At 42.7% G+C, this 26,979-nt stretch overlaps 1 protein-coding gene across 3 annotated transcripts in view; it reads left to right on the top strand.

The window, feature by feature from the left end:
* Positions 1–820: 820 nt before the first annotated feature.
* Positions 821–26,979, top strand: part of NRP1 (neuropilin 1) — a 113,591-nt gene continuing 87,432 nt past the window's right edge. For all 3 annotated transcript variants that reach the window (XM_027887992.1, XM_027887990.1, XM_027887991.1), the window contains exons 1-3: positions 821–921; positions 1,078–1,540; positions 4,767–4,941. In XM_027887992.1, the coding sequence (XP_027743793.1) occupies positions 1,474–1,540; positions 4,767–4,941 (242 nt within the window). In that variant the 5' untranslated portion in view covers positions 821–921; positions 1,078–1,473. The remainder of the gene's footprint in view (positions 922–1,077; positions 1,541–4,766; positions 4,942–26,979) is intronic.

Here is a 26,979-nt window from a genome sequence, read left to right as displayed (position 1 = left end):
TGGAGGGGCAAAGCCGCAACAGAAGCTCAGAAAGACAGGAATGACAGCCAGGGTGGGGAAAAGGGTCGAAAGAGAAGGGATGCAGGGAGGCCTCCCGCCGAGATGCAGAAATGCAAAGGGGACGAGGGCAGTGACCGGATGAGCCTAACACTTGGAGGTCCGCTCACGAGGGGTGAGGGCAGCTCACGCCACAACAGCACAGCCAGACTCCCCTGCGATCACAGACAACGGTGGTGTCCCACTGGGGAACAGCAGGGATTCCGAGGGACACGCGCGGAGACGGACGCTTGGCTGCACTCCCTTACGAAACAGAAAGAGAGTGGGGAGGGGGGGATAGGTGGCAGAGGGGGTGGCCCGGGAAGGAACGGGGCAGGGTTCCCGCGGGGCACCGTGCGGAGGGCGAGCCGGGACGTGGGCGGGGGTGCGTGTGTGTGTGTGCGTGGGGCCGGGGCACGGCAGGACACGGCAGGACACGGCAGGGCAGGGCAGGGCCGGGCAGGGCTGCGCGGGGCCGCGCAGGAGCCCGCGGGCCGGCGGGCGCAGGTGGTGCCTCCGCCCCGATCGGCTCTACCTGCCGTGCCGGGGGACACCGCCTCTCGATCCCCCCCTCTCCTCTCGCGTTCCCGCTCTCCAGACCACGCCTCGGCTGAGTGTCAGGGCTGGGGCTCGCCGTGTTTGTTTGTTCGTTCTTCTGCGCTGCCGATGTCTTGGGGGGCTGAGGAGGAGGAGGAGAAGGAGGAGGGCGGGGAGGGGGAGGGGACTGGGGCTTGGGAGACGGCGGCTCCTCGGCCTCTCTTATTGCCGCTGAGTTGCGCTCCTCTTCCTCAGGCTGCGAGCAGGAGCCGCCCGGGCGCTTCCCGCTTCCCAGGCCGGCCGGGAGTCCCTGCGGCGGCAGCGCTCGCTCGTCCCCCACCGGGGCAGGTGAGTGCGGGGCGCCGGGCACCGCCGGCATCGCCGCCCCGGGGCTCCGGCCCCGCGGGAGAGCGGAGTAGGCAGCGGGGACGCAGTTTGCCAAACTCCAGCGCCCAGCTGCTCCCCGCTCACGGCCGCTTTCCCTTCCTTATCTCCCCTCCGCAGAGCACCCCCGCCCCGTCTCCCGGAGCCCGCCGGCAGAGCGCTCCCGAGGTGCCGGCAGCCGCCAGGATTTTTTGTCTGTCTTGTTTGTGTGTTTGTTGGGTTTTGGTTTTGTTTTTTTTTTTTTTCCCTCGTTTTCGTTTGGCTTTCTAGTCTCGCTGGGAATGGCAGAGGCAGCGGCGCCTGGAGAAAGAACAAGTGTGGGAAAAGGGAGAGGGAGCCGGAGCTAAATGACAGGATGCGGGCGGCTTGAGGCGAAGAGAGAAGCCAGCCTCTCTCTGCCCCCGGGACTGCCTCTGCGGACCGTGCTTTCTGCTCCTCACTTCGGCTGCAGGATTTAAGGAAGAGTTGTGCGTGGAGGGCATTTTTATTTTTTTCCTCCTTTCCCCTGAAGGGAAAATGGATTGGGGACTTCTCCTGCACTGTGCAGCCCTCACCTTCACCCTCGCCAGGGCTCTGCGGAGCGGTGAGTGTAACGTGGGACATCGGGTCTCAGCTCTGGCGGCTGTGGGCGCGGGGAGAGGGCGGTGGGACCCGACGGGTCATGGGACCGGCACCGACGTGAGCCCGGTTGGGGGGAACTTTCTGCCGGAGGAGGGATGCGGCGGAGTCCTCGCCCAAGGATCGCCCACCCTCGCATTGCCTTTCGATTTTATTTTCTGTTGTTTCGGGCTGTTGTATGAAGCAGACTGTTCATTCTCGTTGGATCGGGGCAGCCAATTATCTTAATAATGTTCTGTCTCATAGGCAATTAAATGTATCTCCTTCGAAATCTGAAAGATAATGAACACTTTAAAGGGAGGGCTTTCTCTGCCCTCCCCCCTCCCACCCTTTCTATTTTCCAAAGCGTAAAGTTTTAGATCATGCCTCTTACTTGCTGTGTGTGTATCTGCGAGTAGTCTTCACATGGAGAGCTCTCTAGAGTACCCCTTTCCCAGGTCTGCAGCTTACGTGCAACTTGCACTGTGCCAAGAGAGGAGCTGTGAAGGCTCACGACTCCCTTCCAAGAGTAGAAATCCCATAACAAATGAGTGATGTAGCTAGCTTACTGTCAAGCAGCCGTTGAAAACACAACTAATTAAAAGCAGCGTGCTCCTCCTTCCCCGAACAATGCCAGGGCACTGTGAATATTTCACTGCATGGTGCAGTTTTAAGGATGGTCTAATTGTGGGACTGCTTGACGTTTAGCTCTTGCACATGAAACAGCTCGTGCGAATCTTCCTTCTCCGGCAAATCCTGAGCAATTATTACTAACTAATTATCAAATATTTACTTTTGCCTGACTGGGTTTTCAATCTAAGTAATTAAAAGAAGAGAGCACCCTCCACTTATACTGGTATATTGTTTTAATAATGGACCACAAGTGGAGTGTCAAGCAAGAAAGAGTATTAAAATCGCATGTTTTATGATGGAAGTTAATCTCTTTCCCAATATGTTTTGAAGAGGCTGCTTAATTTAATCAGGACGAGCTGCCTCTTCCAGTGCTGTGGCACAGGAGCCAAGGTGCTAGAGGCGTGCACCAAGCCTGGCGTGGGGATGCTCTGAGAGGTGCACTTTGCTTATCCCCCCAACCCAGGCGAGGGTTGTGGGCAGCTGCCTCCCACATAAACCTATATTGCTGCTAGTCCTGTACCTCTGAGGAGTGGGAGAGGGCCACCCCATGCTTTTGTTGATAATTTCTCCCTGTGAAAAGAAGGGGAGTAGAGCCTGTTGCTGGGCAGAAGCCTCCACTATGAGTGGTTAATGTGGTGGTCCTGTTGCAGTCACCAAGGTTATTAACCTCCCCTATAACCTACCAGACCTACTAATGCTACCTTCACCTACATGCAGTATTAGTGTCCACTAAATTAATTCGTTAACCTTATTTGGAACTAATGGTCCAAAGTCATTAGAAACTGCTCTTCTTAATCAAGTGTGAGAGAGATTGCACAGAGCCAGGGAGTCTAGCAGACCGCATTATCTTATTACACTGTCACTTTCCCAGAAATCGCAGATTAAGGAGCGCTGGTGGTAGTGAGTCCACCTCAGCGTCCTCTGAAGTGACTCTGTCAAGTGACTATAAGCAGCACTGCTTTATTTCAGGCATTTAACAGATGCCAGACTCTGCCATGTTGTTTGCAGGGCTGGAGTGGGCTTAATGAGACAGGATCACTTTCCGAGTTTGCTTACACAGGGAGGAAAAGGCAAGATTCCCTGAGAGCCCCAGACAGCGGATTAGCAAGATCACCAGTGACAGCTTTTGAGCTTTGAGCTGCAGTTCCTTTTGTTCTGGTCAGAGGAAAACAGTCTGTTTTGCAAAGGCACAGCGGAAATATAATAAGATAGCCTTTCCCAGCAATGTGCTTAGCAGTATCTGGGTTTTGACCATATAGCCGAGTATGTATCATCCCCTTCTCTCCTAATTTATGGCAAATAATTTCTATAAAGAGTATTGCTTTATGCATTTTTGATGTGCGCTTCCTCATTCATTTCCATTTGACCTGTTTTTCCTACAATAAAATCCTGTACATTTATGAATTCATGCTGAGAGCAAGGATTGCCATTTTGCTTTCACAGGGAATGTATTGGATAGAGCACTGCAGCCTCTATGTACCATTATTGGGATGTAGTGATATATAGTCTTGCTTTTTAGTGTGGACATTCTTCCTGTCCATAGTTTACTGTCATGTTTTATTGCTCCAAATTACACAATCAATGCATGAAGAATGTTCTTCTTACTTGAAGGTCTATAGAAAGAAATCCATAGTATTAAAAAAGTGATAACACAAACCTGTACTGGACAGTGGAATGACTGTGTAGGTTGGATTTCTTGCCCCTTTTTCTATAAACCTTAAAATGCAACCCTGACAATGCTGACCAGAGGAGCAAGATGCAGCACACCACACTTCAGTCACACTTGGTGATTCTTGAAACTTTTGCAACTATTCTGCTATTAGAAATAAATCTTTGTTGTTTATGGGGGGAGGAAGGAATGGAAGGGAGAGGAAGGGATGTTGTTCTGCTCCATTACTTTGATGCAGTCTCCAAGCGTGAACAAACTTCCTTGAAAGAATAAATAGGGGATGATTTCTGCTTCACTAGAGCTGCTTTGTTCTCTGCAAGCCTGGGTTTGAAGAGCACAGATAGTTTCAACCTGTCTAGATTTATGGACTGATAAAACAAAGGCAGGGTCTGCTTCGAATGCTTGGATCCACTAAGACAATCCCAGTGGTCAGTGACACAGACCAGGCTTATCCCACAGCTGGGCAGGGGGTCAAACGGCATCCCTTTACACCTCCTCCCAGCTTTTCTTTAAACTTCATACCTAAGAAGATTATGCTTTGTAGAGTTAATTATGTCTTATGTACTCTTTTGAGCCAACATTAACCCCGTTGTGCACGGTTTTAACGCTGTAAAGGGCACTGTTGGAGTGGAGAGCTTTTTGAAAGGATACTGTTTAGAAATGGGGTATCTTCTACTACATGCTGCCTGTCCTGCCGCTGGACTTAAGGATGGGGTTGGAGAAGGAGGTCTCTTCCTTTGGGTACAACGTAGCAGAGATGGCTTTAAAGGCATAAGGATGCAGCATAATTTTGCCGGTGGAAGACTGCGGCCCCGCAGCATTCCCACGGCTACCGGCCGGTCCACTTGGCGTGCGGGTGCTTGACAGGGGGACCGAGACCAGACCCTCTCTGTTTGCTTCCCCCTCGCAGATAAGTGCGGCGACACGATCAAAATTCTAAGCCCCGGGTACCTCACGTCTCCCGGCTACCCGCAGTCCTACCACCCGAGCCAGAAGTGCGAGTGGCTGATCCAGGCGCCGGAGCCGTACCAGCGCATCATGATCAACTTCAACCCGCACTTCGACCTGGAGGACCGCGACTGCAAGTGAGTGCGGAGCGCCACGGCTCCACCTGCCGGCCGCGGGGACCCCAGTCCCGGGGCCGGGCTGCGGCCGCAGGCGCTCCGAGAAGCGTCCTTCGGGGAAGGGAGGAGGTGTGGGGGTGTTAAAAAGATCTTTACAGCTTTCGCCAGTGCGTTTGAGCCGCGCCTGCCCGATGGGCTGCGAGCTGGTGGCGGTCGGTGGTGATGCGCGGTTGTGGGGGTGCGGTCGGGGTGAGGCACCGTTTGGTGGCCTGCTTGCTCTTGTGAGTAAGTCTCCGGAGTTTGGAAAAGTAGTTCCTTTTCCTTTTGCGCCCCCACAGCTACGAACGGCCCATGACAGAGGCAGACCATTCATAAATTGCCAAATCCTCTTAACGTAGGGTTGGTCTGGCATTTGCTCTCATGCTTTAAGGGGCACTGGACTGGAGGACTGATAGTCGTATTTCCCCCTTTCTGCCTTTACTGCTGATTTATGGCCGGTAGCTCTTCTTTCCCCTCCTCCTGCTCTCCAGTAGTGCCCTGAGAAGAGGAAGGGGAGAGCTGAGGCTCCCTTTGCTCCCCTGTCCTCACATTCCCTTTGACCGTCTGCTCCAAAAGTGAGAAGGGGAATCAGAACCTCCCAGAAGCTGTTCTCCACTTTCCCCCAAATCTGTAAACTGCATAGCTTGCCCAAGGCAACGCATGGTCAGATCATTCCCCTCTTCAACATGCCCTCTAAATTCAGCCTTCTTATTTCATGAAGGAAATATTTTAGTGATTCATTATTTAAATATTCTTTGAGTATCATATTTTTTTCATCCTCTTCTGATAACTGCAATAGAGTTGCTGTTCATTAATGCTACCAGTTAAGATTTTCTCTGCATGTCAGAAAGATTAAACTCAATAGCCAGTGGTGTTTGGCATTTCTTGGGCATATTCAGGATTTTGCATGATTTGGTCCCATAAAATGATGTTTAGCTCATCAGGAGTGGTTGTACAGACCATGAGATTAGAGTGTTGGATTTAGAGAAAGAGAGCAACTGTAGTCAAGCACTTAATTTTTGCCAGGCACATCTTTGTTCCTATTATTTAATAAATTGATTAGTTAGATCAAAATTACTGTTTTCTCTGAAAATGAAGTTCTATAATGATGCAGTGTGGTGCTTAGTTGCTTTTTTGTTGTTTTTTTTTTTTTTTTAATAACCGCTTATACATCCACATTTCACTACCATAGTTGAGTGATAGTGCAGGAAAACCCTGCACTCATAAAACTAAACTGGCTCTTCGTTAAAAGGAGGTTTTACTGTGGTGTTGGAGCTGCAGCTCCTATTCACACCATATGTTCACATGCTGCCTTCCCATTCTTTAATTTTTAATGTCTTGTACTTGGGCAATGATTTACTTCCCTGTGTCTTCTTGATACAGGTTTTGCTTTCATTATGTGGGATGCTGCTAATTCTTTAAAATGTTTGTCACTCTTTGTCTCTTAGATAGGAACTGGGAAATTAAATGAAGCATACTTCAGTGTCAAATCCTTTCTCTCCCTTTCTAGAATGCGTGTTTTTCCAACTCTGTTAAACCAACATGGGCTTTGGCAGCAGTAAAATGGTGTACAGAATACAATTATTTGAAGAACAAGTAATCTTTGTGGCATAGTGTTGTGCTAAACAGTGTTAGACTGAGCTGAACTGGGTCCAGGGAAAGGATTGACTCCCTCCCTCTGTTGCTTCCTTCTCAATGTTCATTGTCCACTCTCCCCCCTGCATTATTTCTTCCTCTGAAACGGAGCCCAGTGCAGTAATGAGATGGTAGTGGGTGGAAGGAAGTCTCTACACAGGGTTGTTTGCATTGTCTTTGCAGTATGTGATGGTGATGACTTTACCATTTATTTTGTCTATGCTGAAATGCTAATTTTCTAGGCTATGCTAAATTACTCAGCTGCCACTTCACTTATATTGAAAATTGTTCTTTTTAACTTTAAGAGGGATTGTATTTGTGCAAAAAAAAAAAAAAAGTTAGGACCAGAATAACAGAAAAATATTTCAGCAGCGGGAGTTTGTCAGCAATCTCCACGGTCTGAAATTTCAGCCTCTACTTACAAAATTCACATTCCTTGTACCAAATATTGGATAAAACAGGAGATTAAAGCAACAAACTTGTCACAAGATTTTTTGGTTTTGAGGTTAAGTACATTTTGTTTTCCTAATATGCTTAGTTTATTAGAAAATCAGTCTGCAATCCAGAAGTGTGTAATTTAGATTACACTCTAGTTTATTGAAAAGTTTAGCTCTGGAAATTAATAAGCACTTAAATATGAAATGCAGATAGAAAATGAGAGATAAGGGAATTCATGTCTGGGAACAAAAAATGTCCCATACAATTAGAGTAGACTAGAGAAGATTAGCTTGCTGGCCTAGCTCCCAAAATTGTCTTTATAATGCTGTTCATTGCATCTTGGACTTTAGTTAGCGTTGAAAACAACTTTAACAACAAGGGACCCCCTGAGCCCAGGAAGGGAAACAATGTGACTTTGGAAAGGTTATCTTCTTGTTCCATAGTGCCAACAAGAAAATGGAGAGGCCTTATCTAATTTTAAAAATATTACTCTATATAGAGGGCTGGATCTATTGAAATGTAAAACTGGTGAAAGGTTGATTCTCTGAGGAGAGTCAAAAGCAGCACATTTAAATATTCGCTGTACTGAAGCTGTTCCCAGTTAGTATCTTTGTATATTAGGGTTTGGAATTAATTTAAAAATATGCCCTTGATTTACCTACTTATTATGCTATGCTTTAATGAATAAGTATTTCTCAAATGACTGCTAATAAAATTCATATATGTATGTTTTTCTGACAATCAGAACCATTTGACTTGTTTTAAATTTCAAGTAAACATGGTGAAAATTCCTGTTTCTTTGAAAGCGTTCCAAAGGACCCAACTTTCACAGTTTTGAAGAATAAAGATATGCAAATAATTAAAAAGATGTTCACACAAGCTAGGTTCATCTAATAAAAAATCTTTTAGACAGAACTATTGTACCAGCTTAATGGAAAAACTGGGTTTTGACAGGAAGTATACAAATATGTCAGCCACAGATTGTTATCAAGGACATATATAATGAAAAAATACACAGTCTCTTTTTAACTTTTAACTCTAATGAGTGTTATGCCTCCTCTTGTGGAGGCCAAGACACAGAAATTATGGTTGTACTTTAGGAGAAAACTAATTTTGGTTTGCCATTTTGCCTTTTCTCAAGTGAGCCCAAATAACAACCCTGCATTTTTGGAGCCAGGAACATGGTTAAAATGAATAGAAGAGACAAAACATATGGCCACATATTAGTTAAAATGCTCCAGTATTTGTTGCATGTGGTAAATGCTTTTCAGCACTTAGTGCAAGCTGTACAAGTCTCGTGTTGCTGAAGTATCCTACTGTGTAAATGTAGCCATCTTGAATCTAGTAAAACTTTATACCTAGATAATAAACAAGAATGTCACTGATACAGTACTTTGAATTTATGGAACTTTTCCGGTTTCCCAGCAATGCACACTATCAGCATGATAATTTATAATGGTTTGTGACAAATGTTGCTGAGCAAAGAGGTGTGTGGTTACATTCAGATCAGATGTCATTATCTAGGGAGCAATAAAAATTTCACAGACACTAGGTTAAAAACATTAAGAAAATGAATGTGAAGCTTCAGAAGAAAAGGGCTTAAGAAAGGTGGAGGGTTTGGTAGAGAAAGCCCAATAGTGGTTTCCTTACTGACAAATTATTGACTTTGTTGCCAGACTTGACTCTATTGTTTTACAAGGTTTTCATAGATATGCCGCATGGCACTATTGTTTTATTGGTCATCATTTATAGACGTAGCGAATAAATATCATCCTTGCCTAACACTTATGGATTATATACACAATGCTGTCAAATCACTCAGAATGGAAAAATTGCCCATTTTGGAAACCTTCACATTGTAGAAGGAGAGATGTCATAGATAATTATTCTTTATATAGCATTTGCCAGGGATTAGTTAAAGTGATGAGATTAGAGCTGTATAGAAATTACAGTCAGTTACAGAATACAGAGCAAAAAATACCTATTTGTTTAAATAGAAGAAAATGGTTCCTCCAGATCCTTAAGTAAGGAAGAAAGCATAGGTATCCTACAGGGTGAAACTGTAGCCCCATGGAACTCCCACAGACCTTAATGATGTCAGAAATTCATCCATCCATTTTATTTCTAAATAATGTCAATGGATTTATGCTGCAAATCTGTAGGTATAACAAACTGAGGCTGGTAAAATAAACAGGAGTGAGCCAAGTCACGGCTCAGCCGTTCTTTAGTTTCTGCAAAGTTTAAGCTTTCATTTGCTTTTGTCTAAATCCTGGTTCCTATTCTTCCACACGGCTTTGTGCAGGCTTTGTGCCTCTTGTTCGTTCCTTTAGTGCAGGGGTTGTTCAAGCCCTTTGGGTTGAACCGATGGGAGTAAGACTGTACGTGTCCTTGCTGCCCGTCTGGAGAGCCACCCATGAAGAACACTGCTGGGACTTGCCTGTCCAAAGGGTTCTGCCATCAGCTGCACACAATAGCTGCTTCCTGACTGCCCAGAGGTGCATCTGTGGCCTGACCAGCCCTGAACTGCTCCCACAAACAGCACCAAGGGCATCTCAGGCGTAATGGGGGGTCTGGGCCCAGTGCAACCTCACTGCCCTTGGAAGCAGTGGGAACTTTGCTCTCCACTTCCACAGAGCTGCATCCCATGGTTCTTGAAGGCTGTGGGGAAGGGTGCAGCACAGGTCCTGTGGGATGGTTTACATCTGTATCAGTCATTTGGATGGCAAATATCAGTCAGTGCTTCCTAATTCCCTCTCCTTCTGCTGCCGTTGAGTTCAGCAGGCAGAGAAGTGCCTGCAGGTGACAATGCAGGGTAAGGGATGGGCTGTCATAGGAGCAGAGTTGTTCAGATCTGTGGGAGGTAGAGGTGGTATTTTCCCACAGTTGAGTAAAGAGGTCTGAAGGAGCCAAGGCCTCTGAGCTTCCCAACAGAAATATGGCTTTAGTGGCCTGGCCCTGCTCCACTAAGCATCAGTGCAGGGCTTTTAGTGGATTTCAGCAGGATAAGGTACTTAAGAGAGATGGGAATGCCCCTGCTTGCTCTGATCTAGATTAGCCACCCAGCCCACACAGCTGGAGCCACCCCACTGCAGACACCACTGCCCAGGCAGAGGTGGGCAGAGGTCTGGGCATCTCTGTCAAAGCCATGAGGGGGACGTGGGCACCGACACCCTGGGAAGGCCATACCTGGGCCAAAGGGGTAGCATCTCAACCCCTTTGTCTCCCTCAAAAATCTGCCCCTCAAAAGTTGCTTGGGGTTACCGAGAGGTTATTTGGAAGTACTGAGGGGATGAAGGCGACCATCCTTCATTCTGTTCCTAAACCAAGAAACAAGTGGTTTTGGTGTAACCTGGGATGAGTTGTTGCAGTGGATTTGGGGGCCATGTGGTACCTCATGTTTCTGGCCACACTTTGAGGGAATTTCTGTGCTTCATGTAAAGCACACAAAATGCTTTCTCAGGGAGCATGCTGCTAGACCCAGACAGCCCTGCTGGTGACCACTGCTATTTGGTACCCTCTGTAAGGCTGCAGTAAACTGTGCCAAGGAAAGGAATTAACCCAGAGCCTGGGCAGGATCAGGGAAGCAGAAAACACTTGTTCTGCTCCAAAATCTTTTCCTTAACATAAAGATTCTGGATTATGAAAATATATACAGTGTTCTCTTTGCTACAAGATTCAACATGTATTTGCACACAAGTATCAGATGCAAGTATCTAAAGATAATGCTGTTATTTTATTGTGCTTTAGAGACTAAATAAGAATTGAAACAAGTTGAAATTTATATTGTTTTTCTGATTATACAGTGTAATAAAAATATTCCTTTGTTGTTTATCCAAGCAGTTAACTATTGTTAAAGTCTCTATTGTCAAACTGTTTGACAATTCCTTCTTTTAGAGTAGTGGTTTGAGCTTGAGTTTCCTCAGGAAAAGGTATTAGGAAACCCTTAACCAAACTGCCTGGCCATAGCTAGAGAGTCTGTGCTGGCCTGTGTTCAGGGCTGAGGTGTTGGATGCAGAGCCCGGTGTTGCAGTCTGTGTGCATGGGTGCATTCCCTGGCACAGCAGAGCCTTGACTTGGGTCTCTGTACAGTAGCACACTAAAACCAGTCACATGCAGGTGTTTCTATTAATCTGGACAGTTAAGTGAACTATGAGGAGAATTCTGTCTAGATGCGCTACAACCAGATGCCCTTCAGACAGGAAAAATTTGAGGGTCAAATACGGATTCCCTTAAGCCTAATCCTTCATCCTTTCTGCGGCCAGAGATAAACAAATTCAGAACAGAGGTCTGAATCCTTTCTAAATTGAAACCCAGAGTCATTTGTGTTAGCCCCATGAAACTCACAATATGTTTTCAGTCAACCCCACACTGCTCCTCTCTCCACCCTCCTCTCCTGTGCTAATCTAATTGAAATAAAAACCTATGTCTCTGAAAATTAGTTTCTTAATTATAGCTTATTGCAAGCTATAACATTGGATCATAATTTGATAATTATGATATATTTTTATACAGCTGAAGCAAAACCAAATTCAATTATTTTCTTTTGTAGTATTTCCAAAGAATGAAATTATATCTGAAAATTGGATATACATGCACTCACATGTATATGTCTAGCATAGATATCACACAAAACTACTCGGATATAGGCATATGTGTTATATGCACCTCTTTAGGGCTGTGCCTATATATGTGTATTCATGTCTGTTTTATAGATTTCTTAGTTTATGTAGAAGTTCCTAAAGTAAATCTACTAATTAAAGTGCTAATACCCATCTTAAGGCTGATAATTAGGTATAAAGAGAAAAAGAGACAGGATTAGTGTTCAGATCATGTTCCAAATGCCTCTTAATTGGGTGTTTGTAATCAATCCTGATTGCAAGAGGCAGTGGTTTGGCAGAATAAAGAATGAAAAAGGCTTAGCCCTGCTATTTTCCTGTTAGTTGACTTGGCCGTAGTATTTAGGTCAGGATCCAGTGTCAAACAAGGTAATTTTGTCAGCCTTAGCAATCCTCACAAAATGTAAAAAAACTTCTCTAATGATATATTTTCAAGCTAAAAACTCTCTCAAGCTAGAGAGCTATTTTTACCCAGAATCTTAAAAATTGTTTTCAAGTGAACCACAGGAAAGACTTTGTTCTCCTGGCCTCTATCCACCACTGACTTCTGAAACCATGTCTGAGTTCACTGTGGGTCTTTCATTGCATTGACCTTGGCACTTTTCTCACCAAGCCACAGTTTTCCATCATAAAACCACACAGCTTGGTATAATGATTACTTCTTTATCCTGAGTAACCAAACAATTTTTTAAACAGGGTGACAGATTTCCCTCTTGCACTGTGGGAAGCAAGCACCTGGCCATTTCCAAATAGACTTTTAATGAACTTCCTGAAGGAGATTCGAGAGAAGTTTAATAAGTCACCTGCCAACTTTTTGGGAGCATAGGTCATTTGCTTTTCTGTAGGAATTCACAAAAATGTGAGAATAGCCCCCCTTCCTAAGTTCCAAACTTCCATGGAGGAAATTGATTTTCATGGACAATATCAAAGGTTTTTAAAAACATAACCTCAAAAATCAAATTTCTGATTGTTTTTTACACGTCAGGTACTGTGAAACTCTGCAATCCACAGAGCTGGTTAAGAACTGTGTGAGCTTTATAGTAATATACTTAAACAGGAAAGAATTGTGCACATTTAGACTCATCTTGCATGTTAATATCATTACAAACATTTTACGTAATGCTATAAAATGAAGAATTTAGATGGCTCAAAAGAACTATTGAGAAAATATCTCCATATGTGGAAGAGACACTCATTTAATGTGATGATTTCCTCCAGAAGAAACTATGCATATCCCAGAAGCACAATAACCAGCTGTTTTACAGGGGAAACTGGGTGTTTGTCTGCTGCCTTCCATGCTGACGTGGAGTTGCAGTGGCCACATGTCTCATGCCTCCCCTAAATACAGATGGGCTGAGCCTCACATTGAATGAGAGCCTGGGTTAATCCCTTCCTTACACTCCCAGCAGCTTGGGTTCCCTTGCACACTTGTGCTGTGGGCTGCTCTGTGCCCCCATGTGAAGACACAGCCATCAGAGCTGTGGGGCGGGATGGGGATTGGAGCACCCCACTGCAGGGAGGGGCACTCACTGACCTCGCAGCTCAGCCCTTTACTGGGGCCATGCCCCACTGCTTTTCATCTTTGAAAAGAAGATACAGGTAGTTCTTTTTTTTTTTTTTTCTTTTCTTTGAACACTCCCTATTAAATTGGAAGTTGGTAACCTAGAGAAAACGAGAGAGGTCTATTCACACCCGAGTGATTATTCTGCCTCAAGTTTTGAGAAATGCTCCCTCACAGCCAAAGTTTTGCTCATTCACATAAACAGTCACGCTGAAGTCAATTAAAACAAGAGACTCACTTTGTGCGGGACTAATAGCTAGGACATACATTTCTGGCGCTACACAAATTAATAATTGCTTTTTAGAACAGTGGTTTTCAGATGCTTGTAGAGTAATTTACAATACAGTGGAAGATTCAGTTTCATACTTTTTTGCCTCCTCAATTCATAAATCACCACAAATAGGTTATCAGTTCTTCTTCAGCTCTTAGCTCTTAAAAATGAAGCTCTTAATAGTGAAGGTCTGGGACAAGTTGCTAAGTGCATGAGTAGGAATCAAAGTTTGCCTTATTGTAGGATCTTGTGCCAATCTGTCATTAAGCCAGACAACTTCTACCGACTTTCTTCTGATGTATTCATCTGTAACAAGGGAAGCAGATCAGCAATTTAGAAAAGCTTTAGCTTGATCACCATGCAGAACTGTAGGCTATGCTGCCTATTTCCATAGCGATCACACCACTTTGCCAGATGCAAAATGAGAGGCTTACATCCCTCATGCTAAAAACCCTTCTTAGAGGAAATCCTAGGCTGTCGCTTCATTTGAGTAGCTTTAGCTAAGTCTAGAAAAATATGCAAAGGTAGCTCTTAAATAAAAACTCTTTTTTTTTTCTGTTTCACAGCCATGTCCATAATCTGTTTTGGAGACAGAGGCATAAGATGTATTAGCATGGCAGGCATATGTTCTGATTGCTGAGTGTTTTTTGACATTCCCAGAAAACCCCTGAGACTTTGTGTCACAGTTCTGTAAACTTTATCTATTTGTATATTCATATCTGGGCTTAAATCCAAAACTTCTTTGCATGCATTTAAAGCAGACAGTTTAGGTTCATCTCCTTGTGTTTCAGATGGCAAGCGGATAAATCAGGTACGCGTTTTAAACACTCCACATAGTCTAACATTCTAATGCATTTCAAAAGCTTTCCAATGTGTTTTAATAGCACACAGACTATATACTGTAGGTATATAAAATAGATACAGCGCCACATTGAGCTGTGAAGCAAGTGAAGACAGCTCACTGATGCCAGTAGAGGTGCACCTGCTAGCAGCTCAACACAAAATACCATAAGCATATCGTAATGTTCTTGCTGGTTTCCATTTTCATTTATCCTTCACAGCTATACTACATGATGGCCTTCCAACAGTATAATAGTCATCTTTATCTCATTTCTCTGACATAGTTTTCAAGCTCCTTATTACTGTTGAACAGTGTAGCTAATAGTGCCCAAATTGCTTCTCATTCTTCTCATTATAGTATGTCATTATTCAAAAAACCAGTGCTCTTCATTCTTTCCCACACAAATAGCTCTCTCCCAAACTAAACTTAAAACTTACTTCCAAGAGCCAGTCCCACGTTTCCCAGGCAATTAGGCTCCTTCCACTGACTATTACATTTATACTTTGGACATTTTTACACTTTTTAATTACTGTACCTGTGTACTCCTTGAGATTTGAATATTTGTCTTCTAAGCCTAGTCTTCATGCACAGATTTTTGTACCAATTTAATGATTCCAATTAAGGTTTAGCTTGTGCATAGTTAAAACAATTCAGCACACACTGGGGAACACATATATTCTAGTATGAAGATGTCTTATGTCAGTACTTTTGCAGAATAAGCCTTGCTGGTATCAGCAGTTTGTGGAAAGGACTGTACACTGCTCTCTCTATAATGGTTTCTAAACCGATATATCTATAGTGGCTGTAAAAACTTATGTATAAACCTACTTCTCTGTGACATAACTACTCAAAAATGCTAGTAAAGGGGTTTGGGTACTCTGTTAGCTAAATTAATTAGATTGCCTTACTGATTGCAAGTTGCAAAGTGCATCCATAGATATATTTATATAGATGTGCATATTGGGGGATTTAGTGACATATCAGTTTCCTCCCAGCTTTTATTCTTTGAACAAAACCTCAGCCAAAGTGTCTAACCTAAGCAGTTCCTCTGCGTGCTGTAACTTAGGCTTTCCTGGAAGGCTTTTTTTTGAACTTGCATTACCAGGCAGCTACATAAATTACTGTGGTGTGACCTTCAAGCGCCTCGCTTACTCCGTGGAAATTATTTGTATGCACATTCTCACCCTGTGATCTTCCACATGACATTCAAGATTCTTAGTTATTCCTCCCCCCACCCCTAAAATTACAAAGTAAAAATATGCTCATAGGTGTAACTGCAGGTCAGCTGATGCTCTGAAATCAAACTCTTGAGTGCCCTGAAAATAAACATCGGATTACTAGGTAACTTTTGAATGGCCCCATATGCTCAGCACAGAAAATGAAATATATCCTTCCTTTCTGCATCCCAACTTCAGCTCTTTCTCATCTGAAAGATGCCAGATAATTTTGATTTAAGTATGTAAAGAAAGGAAGGTGTTTTTCATGGACCATATTCTTAATTTGTTTAAAGATCATTCTGTTGAAATTAGTGGAGCCCCAGTAATTTGCATCAGCTGAGTGAGGAGCTGACTACATTTCTACATTCCCTAGAAGTTCTTAGAAGAAAGGCCGGTACTGTAGCTGAACCCATGTTAGTTTGGAATGAAGTTCGGTTAAAGTTTTGCTGTTCAGCAAGACTGGACTGTAATACTTATACAGAATAGGTAGAAGCTTTTTAAAAGTAGGTGTACAAAATCTTTCTTTCCACTAACAGCTTTAAGGAAGTACACAGGATTGGGTGCTATGGTACTGTGGCTCTTTACAGTGCTAACTCTCTTCTACTGCTTGATCTTGGGAAAGTCAATCATCATCTTTGTGTCTCGGTTTCCTTAAAGAGGATGATATTTCTCTGGTTTTCAAATATGTGAGGATGTGGTTATTAGTGTTTGCAAAATCCTTGGAGACTGCTGGGTGGAAATGTAGTGCAGCGTAATAGTTATTTGCCATTGTTTTGTATTGTTCATCTTCTAGCTGTTGATTTTTTTAAAAACTATACTGCTATATAAGAATGCATGTGGCAATCTTTTGACTTTCGGAGAGTAGTGTTATCCTAACAAAAATAAAGAATAGGACTCATGCTCACAAGAGACACATTATCTGTGATGAGAAGAATCTATAACCGACACGGCACTAACTCAAAACTGTGCACCAAATAGCATCCAAATGCAAGCAATTTCAGATGTGTGCATATTGTCAGTGCGAAACCAGGCCATTCTGCAAATGCAGAGTCCCCCAAGGAGCAGTGAACCTAGCAGCAGCAACACTAATGGCTGTCTTCTCATGTGCAGCGAGGGAAAGCAGCACTTTAGAGCCGCCTTGGGCAGCTGTTAAGTTATTCATTCTTAACTTACTTCTATAAAGCTGTTACTGGGTGGAAGCAGATGACACAAAGATATGGACCTGTCTGTCTGCTGTGGGGGGAGCATTCCCCATCCTCGCACACAGGGTGAAATTCTGGCTTCCTTCAAGTGAATGACAAAATTTCGCCTCAGTATTGCTTGGACTGAAAAAAAATATTCTAGGCTTTGGAAAACTCATTTTTGAAGAGCACTTTTCTGGTGCTAGTGTCTCTCACAGGATTTTTCTCAGTTTGGATGTCACTTTCCCTCCAATGCACACAGTTCATTTAGGGGAGCAAACAGGCCCATGAGTTTTCAAGTGTGTTTGTACTGCTAGAACAATATAAATAAATAAATAAATGATCCCAACCAAACAAAACCAAAAGAAACCAAATTAAAAACACAGCAATTTTCTGTTGTTAGAATACATGTAATGTGTGAGGTACTGTGCTAGGTCATCTACCTTGTTTCTTAACCTCCTTTCAGAACATTTCAGGCTGGTTTATGGTTTGTTTGTTCTACCTGATGTCTGGTTCTTCCCTATTTCCTCTCAATAGCTGATGTGAAAATTCACACTGTCTTGAATAAGACACAGGGGTTTTCTTTCTCAATACTGCTCACTCCAAGTTTTGGACATCATACATCAAGCCTTGAGAAATTGTGAAACTTTCTAAAAATCCCTGTATCTAAAAAATTACTATTGATTTCTGTTTCATTTCTCATCTAGTAAATTTTGAGGGATTTTCTGAGTGATGACAATAGCCAGAAAGTTCCTCTGCCCTAACAGAGAAGTTTGGCAATACCATGATATCAGCAGCTGATGCTTTAAAATCTGCAATCAAGTTTCATGATACTCATGCTAAAAGTAATGAAAGATTGTGTTAGATTCTTGATAAAGTCCCAACTTCCTGATGCTGTTTCTGTTCTCAGTCACAGCCTTGAAGTTCCCACTCAAGGGATAGACTTACAGAAGAATAATAGAATCAAAAGAAAATTGAAGTATTAATTTATATTGATTTCACTGCATGGCTATGTTTCTTCACCCTCACTCTATGACCAAAACTTTCAGAAAGCAAAATTTATGCCAGAAAAAAAACAAGAACACATCCTGAGGACCTCATCCTTTTCTTTGAGAACACATAAAATAGCATTAGGAGTCCTATTGTTATGGAGGCTACATATTTGCTTGGCTTCAAAGCTAACTTACACCAATTGGACATAATTTGATTAAATGCCATTAAACACAAGGATGTGACTTTTGTCTCAGGAAGACCCTGATCTGCAAATTACTGGCACGGGTGGGACAAAGATCACACTGGCTGCTCCAGGGTCCTTACACTGTCCCATGGCTGTCCTCTGGTAGTCCTGCTGGAGATAAACGAGGTGGGAGGACACAGAAAAAACTTGCTTATGCCACATCTTTTTATTTGTTGATCAGGCTTATGCTTTCAGGGGACTGTTCTCATGCAGATATAATACAAAAATACAGGGCCAAGTAGCTAACACTGACATAAAGGGACCCATCCTGCACCTAACTATACCATTTTTTATCTGCATGTTTCTAATGAAGTCAGTGAAGTTGTGACTGATCGCTTTGTATTTCCTTTATGGTTTGGGTCCTTCCCTGCTGCTGTTACAGTAGTTGCAGCAGGTCTAATCTGATGTGCACAAGCTGAGAAGTGGACGCATAGCTCTAAACTCAGGGGCTGTTATGAGGACAAAACTAATTTTTGAAACGTTTTTATAAACTGAAGGAAATTTTAACGTCTTTATTGTGTTATTACTTTACAATAATAATCCCAGACTGACCTGAGACCTATTACTCAGTGAGTACTGGCCCCTTGGAAAGTTTCAGCTTGTCAGGTTTAGCCATTTTTTGAACACACAGAGGAAGTCATTAAGGCACATCAGGCTGCTGATTGCTATTAAACTCTGCAGAGAGTTCTGTGCAAAAATCAATGCCATAACAGGGCTGTAAGAATCTTAAAGGCGGGAAAAGCATTTCTTTACCCTCTGGCAACTCAAAAATGGTTTAATAGACTTCGTGAAACCTCAAAAAAGTATCACCTATGAGCTAGGGGCCAAATGTAAACTTCTGTGACAAAATAATACAGCTCAGAAAGCTCCAAATGTGAAAATGAGTTTATAATGGAACTGTCACTGCTGTAACCTCAGCTGCATGTTTCTATGCTGGAGAAATCTCACACATCTGCACATATGCACATGCACATGCTTATTTACTGTATCCCAAGAAACACCTTTTTTTTTTTTTCTGTATTGCCACTAAGGAACCTGGAGGGAAAATGCTTTTTGAGTAAAGTCTGATCTTATATAGCTTTTGCCAGGAAAGTACTACAAGAATTTTCCAGATGAGTTCCATCTCAGCATCAGCAAAAGTGTTGCTTAGATGACTGGCGGGTTTTGACTGTGGGGGAACTACACTGAAAGATGCAACACAGTTGCAACAATTGCTACCAGTCAAAGACTTCTGCAGAAAAAATCTTTTTCGTGGGAAAAGCTAGCTGAAATCGTATTAGGAAGTTTTATTGTAAACATGTACTATATAAATCAGGCAAAGTCCATTTTCTGGCTCTGAGGCCAGTTGCCACAGAATGATTTAAATTCTATCTGTCCAGTTCTCTTCCCCCAGAAAGCAAAGTGGAGGCATTCAGTTCAATTTTTGGCATGAATTTCATTAAATTTTTGATGATAAAATTATGAAGCATCTTTTCAATTTGATTTTTTTCTATGAAAAAAAATTTTACTTAGTTGTACTAAGTTTGTTTCACTCTATTATAGGAACATTTGTGTTGGGAGGGACCTCAGGAGATCACCTCGTCCAACTTACTAATCAAAGAACTTGCATTTTATATAGTACAAAAGCTAAAATGGAGCAATCCATGTAAACCAAAGAAGATCCAGTTATGGTGTTTCAGAACCTTTATTTCATGGCCTATCCCAGCCTTTTATGCTCAAGTAAATACTGGTTTTTCACCAGCTATGCTTATTAATGTTAACATTTTAGATGTTATGTTTTTATTGAAAAGAAGTTTCTCTTCCGTTTTTCCTTTTCAAAATCAAGGAAGTACCATGTAGGGTTGACCCCACCCAGGAGGAGGGCTGAGTTGTAGGGCCACAAGCATATCCCTACATGGTGGTTGCAGAGCCCCACTGAGTCATGGTCTGTCCCCTTGGCTAAGCTCAGAAAAGACTTTTTAAAGAAAGAGCGTGAAGATGAGCCACCTCAGCATTAAGGCTCAGGGCAGGCAGTACTTAGGACCAAAATAGCCAGCTTTGGTCTGCATGGAGGCAAGTTTTGCCCAAAGCTCACCATGGCTGCAGCTGTTTCACAGTTTCCAGCCTTTCTGGGGAGTCACCACTGTGCATCCATCCATGGCAAGAGCATGTGGTTGTGGCTGCAGCAGCATAGCAAACCCTCCCCAAGTATCTGGGCCCGAGACTGAGGTCTACAGAAAGGTATCAAAAATAGGCTTTGAGTTAAGGACTGTATCAAGCACAGTCAATGAAAGAGCTCTTAACAAGTGAGTTGTTAAGGCCTGTTCTAGTGCATATGGTCTGGTCCGGCTGTAGCGAGGGGACAGATTGTGGACCGTTCCCCCAGCATGGTGCTGAGGAAGGAGCCTCCTATACTCTCATTATAACAGGGGAAAATCCACTTTTCTTGCATGGATAATTTAGAAGTTATGAATCAGCCTGTTGTTTTTATTTCAGCAGAGTACAGACAGGAGTTGTGTAAAATGAGGCTGCTGCCTGTCTGTCAGGCAGCTGTAGTTTTTTACCCTGCAGCCTCTTTTAATGTGCATTCTTGGCAAATTCTGAAGAGAAGCAGTCACAACTGTGCACTCAGACATTAGAGCAGATCTCATACCCTAGTTATTGAGCTGAAGACTTCACTCATGCATCGTCCCATGTTTGATGGAGCCATTAAGCACCCTGACCCAGTAACCAGAAAACTGAATTGGTGTCTAAGTTAAAAGGCACTCTAAAAATATGCTCTTGAATCATCTGTTTTTGAAAAGAGATTAATATTTCCTTCCAGTGTATCTACTTTTCCCAGGTGTTAAATAGACCATTTGCTGTCTGCTGGTCTTTAGGATTTTTTAAAGTACATGTTAAAGGCTATTCCAGACTAGCTCTACAGGGTTTTAAGGCATGAGAGACAGTTACCTGCAGAAAAATGCCAATCTCTCTCAAATAATTAGCAATTATCTGTCAAAAAAGCTTCTGAGCTGACCACAGTAAGAAAAATACTTTTCATCTTTGGCTTTTTTTGCCTTCCTCCTTCCCCCTCCTCTTTGCCTCCCTCCCACCTTTTGCCTAGCATTTTCTGAGCAGCCTTTGCCAAAGGAAACACTGATGAAAGAAACTTTCAGTGGCTGAGCAGTTCCCTCTGACACCTCCTCCCTGTCCACCCCCGAGATTGCAACAGACATCTGCCTTTGTACACACCATGTCAGCGTCCAGCAGAGACATTTTATGTTCTTTGTTTCTCCAAAGTAAATAAGAGCAGCACAGCCGATGCAAACTGGCTGTAGACATCCCATTGCTAATAACGGAGCTGCACTGGTAATTGCTAATAATGATGCAGTGTTTCAGCATGGGAACACTCTTCTAGATGTAATGTGCATAGGGCCTGAATGAAGTGACACAGATGGTAACATTATTGCGTATTTCTTTGTAGTGGAAGTTTAAATTTTTCGGGGGCGGGGGGGAGGGGGACATTCCTACATTTCGTTCCAATTATTTCTTTAATATTAGCTGTCCTGATATGCTTGATCTGTGAATTGTGTCAGTGCCACCTAAGAAAATATCAAGAGGAGTCCACAAAGTGAGGAGAAGCAATTGTTTCCACTTAGCAAAGGAAGCACTTAGATGCTGTTTGACAGAATTGCATTTGCCTCCTTTGGCAAGGATGACCCATTTTGATCACACGCAACAGCCAAACAACAGCCAATTTGCAGTAAATCAGACAGTAAACAATTCTGTAGCTGCTGAACTGATTCTGGAGTCCTCTCTCATGAACCAGAGCTCCCACATCTGTACCTCAGTTGTCCAGGAGTGCTTCAGTGCCTCTTTGCAGGCTACAAACAGCAGGAACACATGCTCTGTGGGCCAGCTTCTGGGTTTCAGCTTCCTTTGATGCGTGCAAAGTACGTGCTCCTCTGGGAATGCCCGACATCCTCCATGCTTACGTGCACAACCACTTCAGCACCCTGGTGAGTCAAAACCAGTGGAAGCACACACTGCTACTTTGGCTTGACTGCAGCACGTTTCCTTTGAAAGGTGTTTGGAAAGCTGTGGCAGCACGTCAAAGATAAGAGAGGCAGGAATTGGTTGTATTTGCCAAGTGCCTGTCTTTGTTGGCTCTGTCCGCGAGAGCAGATACCCTTGCTTTGAACTCTCCGAACTTGCTGCATGTTCATCCACAAAAATTGCTAGCTCACCCAGACCTGGAGTGTCAGGACCAGTTGTCCTTCCTGCAAGATTAGGTCATATAATTATATCAAAGTCCTGTTATGCCATTTTACACCACGTGGATGCAAAAACCAGCCAAGTTTCTAGTCTCAAGCACAGGTGTCTAGCAACTGTATGATACACATATGAAAAGTAAAGCCAAACTTGTAAGCCAAATTTCCTCTTTCCACAGCATTATACCTTTCTCATCCACCTTTATAGCTGCATTTCCAGTTTAAAGTTCAGAAGAGTACTGCTAATGTCTGAAAATATCCTGCCTGTCATTCCTTTGCAACTTTTTCTCTTCATCTGGCAATTCAAAACTGCTCTTAATAATGCTGTGTTAAACAATTAAGAAAGAGTTACCTACCAGAGAGGCTTCTTCTTGGCAAACGGAGTGCAGCCCAGTATTAATTTACCTATAGAGTGAACATGTAGCAGAAAGCATTGTTGGCATGTGGATAGGAAATAAATGCAGGGTATTTGCTGCGGAGCTGCTATATAGCTGGTAGTCCAAGGCATGAGCAGGAGTGATAAGCAAGTGTCATTTAAAAATTACTATGAGAAAAATAGTGAGAAAGCACTGAAAGAGCACATAATTTCACCTAATTCATCCTTCCAAAAACTAGATGTCTCCTCTAAACTGGATATGTGGGCTTCTCCGGTGGCTTATGGAGAAAAAATAAATCCCACCTTAAGACTGATCACCAGGATAAATCGCTCTTTCCAGGTGCCTTTATCTCTCTCCCCAGACTACCAAGGGAAAGCTGGCTCAAAGTATCTCCCAGGGTTTTAGACAACTATTGTAAGGTGAAATAAATTCCATGCAAAATCGTCAGAAATGTCTGCCCAAAGTGGGCAGGAAAGGTGGCAGACTTAGATAGCTGCTGGAGCTCATTCCTGTCATGGCAGATACAGAGCTGATTGCCATGGTTGGTACAGGATTGCCCATGTCAATGAGGTGAAAAAAATCTTGCACCTGTTTGGAATTTTTTTGTCATGTCACAGACTTAATGTACAACAAGCTATACAATTGGTTTACAAGTGAATATTAAGATAGAAAATGAGCACTAGACCTCTATATTCTGCTCATATAAAAGTAAACATTTTCTTCAAGAACTGAAACTGTTGTGTCAAAATATATCACATGTTGATGTGCTTAGTAGTGTCAAATTGTGTTTATTTAGGCAGTGTTACCTGCAGCCTCTGTGGCTTGGCTCGAAGCCTGTGTGCGTGTCAGTGGGGCAGGCTGACAGACCTGTGCTCGCTGGTCTGTAGCATTCAGTCACTCCTGCAAAGCACATGCACCACAAGAGCCCACTGGTCAGCAGTTAGAGGTCTTCTGCAGGAAAGCTACTTGGTAGGGCACGGTGATATGAGCAACATCCCTGAAGTGGAAGAGAATGGAAAGGAAAACACCAGAATCTAAGTGCACACAACACAGACTGCCTAATTCCGCAAACGCAACTCGTTCACTTGAGCTCCCTCATTCTTCTCTCAGCACACACTTAGTCCTGTTTAACATATGCTTGAATCCTGCTTAATATAACGTAGGCAGCAGGTGCTTACAATTAGGCACATGCTTAGTAATGTGCCTGAATTAAGGCCCAAAATATTCCTGCTTCAACACACAAGCTGTTGCTATTAAGATGGAGCACTGCACGCTAAGATTTGTAATCAGTACAGACCACACCACAGGGACAACAAAGCACTAGGAAATGCTTCTGTTCCGAAGGCTGTTCATGTGTATCCATTTGGGTCTGATCTCAAAACTTGCTTATTCAGGGGCGAAGCAATGACTGTCTTAGACCAATTTATGAAGCCCAAGTCCTGAAGTTCCTCTTACTGCGAAACTCCCACAGACTTGAAACATGCAAACTGGATGCAGTTCATGGACTCCTGGCAGATTGTCAGGGCTGTGTCCATAAGTTTATGATATATTACTAAATTGTAGTAAATTTGTTACTAAACTGTACAGTGGTTCTGTAGTTCAAAATTCAGGAAAAATCGAGGACCTGCATTTTCTCTTACAATCTGATTTGTTGTCACTACCTTATATAACTAAAATAGAGTGGACTGAAGCAGCAATAGGTTAAGCAACAATGACGCCAGGAATTTCTTTTGCTGAGGCTTTAGCCAGGCTAAGGACACAATGCTAATCTAGGGTTGTTTCTCTTTTTCCTTAAATAATATTTTTATTGAGCAAGGAGCGGATGTCAGAATGGCCTTTTGATCAGCTAAAAACAACAGTGTCTCTAAGGGAATCTTTCCTGTTTATTGTATTCTGCTGCATTTGAAAAATGCTGGTCTACAGTAGAGCGAGACTCCTTAACATACAAGAAGCAGGGCAAAACAGGATGAGGCCAAAATGGGAACTGTATATCACAGGAACTTGGAAGGACAGGAAGTTACAAAACAAGTAGAAATTCTTGATTAAAAGTATAATTGTACCAGCTTGTGCAAGAGGATAATGACTTTCAAATGTCAGCCTTTGTGCCTGTTCATAACGATAAAGCTATTAAACCATATGTACTGTTCTTAATTCCATTTCTCATGGCAAGTCATTTAGGATCCATAACTATTCTGTCCACTAAAATCTAAAGTATTTCTTCAGCAGCATATTCAAACAGTAGATTAAAAGGAGTGGTAACTAGAGCAGTGCCAGCCAGGACTGCCGCACAGTAGTTTAAATCATGTCGGAGATTCTGTTATAAGCCCTACTTTCAAGGATTTAAATATCATCTATAAAAATTCGCTCCCAGGATAAAAGTCAGCCAATGAGTGCATATTTAAACCCAGGTTTTTTTAACTAAAAAGGCATCATTTTTATAGTTTATAAGTTTTATGTATAAAAAGGAATAAGCTCTTAAAACCTTTTTTTTTTGTGGATCTGTGACTGAAAGTAAATTTAATTCAAAAATTAACTCAATAAAAAATTAACCCTTAAAGCAGTCAATGGTTTTGTTATTTCAGAAAATCAGTTATAGTAGAGACACAAACAAGTTACTAGTTTTAAAACTAGTGCTGCACGGTTGAGCTTGGTCCAGCTCTGGGTTGCGAGTGGAAAAATCCCATTTGTTTCAATGATAATTGGATCAAATGCTAACTTCCTCCTCAGGAAGTTAGAGTCTGGAAGAAAAACTATGAGCTCAGTTCAGCAATCACAATGCTTGGTAAAATTTTTCACCTATAATGTTAGTAAAGTTGACTCCAAAGGGAGCAAGACAAACACTGTGATGGTGTCACCATGGGTGCTTCAGCCTTCCCCAGTGTTTTGGTCAGTGTCAGTGCTTAGATCCCAGGCCATGGGATGGTGTTGCTTCCAGACCAAAGCTGGTAATAAAATGCTTTATAATTATAGGCACATGAGAACAGGAAAGCTATAGAATAAGTTGCCATTATCAGATGGTTCAATGTTTGGGGAGGTGAAGATGTTTGCAGAGAATTCTGCAGCAGCTTCCACAAGGCTTACCCAGCAGGTGATATTTATGGACTGTTTACAAGATTTTCACATATGGCATTCTAAAGAGGTTTGTAAATTTTATACTCATCCATCCAGTTTATTTATTTTCCAAAATCTCACTACAAAGGTCAGCTATGTTCTGTCTGTTTCAGCAACTCCAGGCCTAGGGAAAAATTTTATTGTAATATGTAATCTCAGCATTAAGTAGTTGTACAAGTGTGCTTTTAAACATGGTAGAGATGTGTTTGTGTCTTGTTCTTATATATCTTAGACCACATGTCTCTTGGTTTTACACACCATTTAAATAACTGTTTAGCACCTCTTTCACATTCAAATGATACATTTGTGTTCTATTGTGTGGAAATGTCTGTATATTTTCAACACTGTTCAGTTCATGTGAAAGCAGATAGAAACAAACCAAGGAGACAAAGATTATGTCAAAGAGGCTGAATAATACTCAAGTGATCATGATGCATCTGTTTTTCTTTTCAAAATCTTCAGAATAAACCCTTCTCTGAATTTCTAGCTTTCAAGAAGTGGAAGGAAACTCATTTCCAACCCTTCCAGCCTTACACTCTGCTCTTGGTGTTGGGTTCCTATCTCTAAGCCTTCTCTTCTGCTCCAGCTGATTCAGGAATGGAGGCCAAACCTTTTACTGACTTTCCCTCTTACCTGGCAGCAAAACAATTCCTTCTCTTTTCCTTACCACATCTTATCCATATAACTGAATAGATCTCATTCTAAGTAATGAATTGCAGGTGAAATTCAAGTAATGTAAAAGCAGCTACTCTCATCTGGTTGTTTCATTTTGCAGGTGCAAAGCATGCTTGCACACGGGAAAGCCAAAGATCAACCTTTGTAGTCACTGTAGCTGGGAGCTATTAGCACCTCAAAGTTATATTTACTGTAGCTCTTGGTTTAACCAGGCAGGTAGCTAAAAAACACACAGCTGCTTACTCAGTCTTCCCCCCACCCAGTGGGATGAGGTAGAGAATGTGGAAAAAAAAGTAAAATTTATGGACTGGTGGGTTGAGCTAAGGACAGTTTAATGGGACAGAAGCAGAAGGGATAATAATAATAATAATAGTAATAACAATAACAATTATATACAAAACAAGTGATGTCCAATTCAGCTGGTCACCACCCGCCAACCGATGCCCAGCCAAGTGCAGGCCCTGGCCAAATTTGCATCTAGTTTATGTATTGCGCATGACACCGTATGGTGTGGAGTATCCCTCTGGTCTGTTGGGGTTAACTCCTCCCAGCTTCTCATACCCCCAACCTCCTCGCTGGTCAGGTGATATGGGAAGCTGAAAAGTCCTTAACTTAGTGTAAGAACTAC

Source organism: Empidonax traillii, unplaced genomic scaffold (assembly GCF_003031625.1).
Source record: "Empidonax traillii isolate 1590-97213 ecotype Southwest subspecies unplaced genomic scaffold, ASM303162v1 scaffold227:size730986, whole genome shotgun sequence".
NCBI lineage: Eukaryota > Metazoa > Chordata > Aves > Passeriformes > Tyrannidae > Empidonax > Empidonax traillii.
The sequence above is the reverse complement of the archived record's forward strand: the minus strand, read 5'-3'. Positions and strand labels throughout refer to the sequence as shown.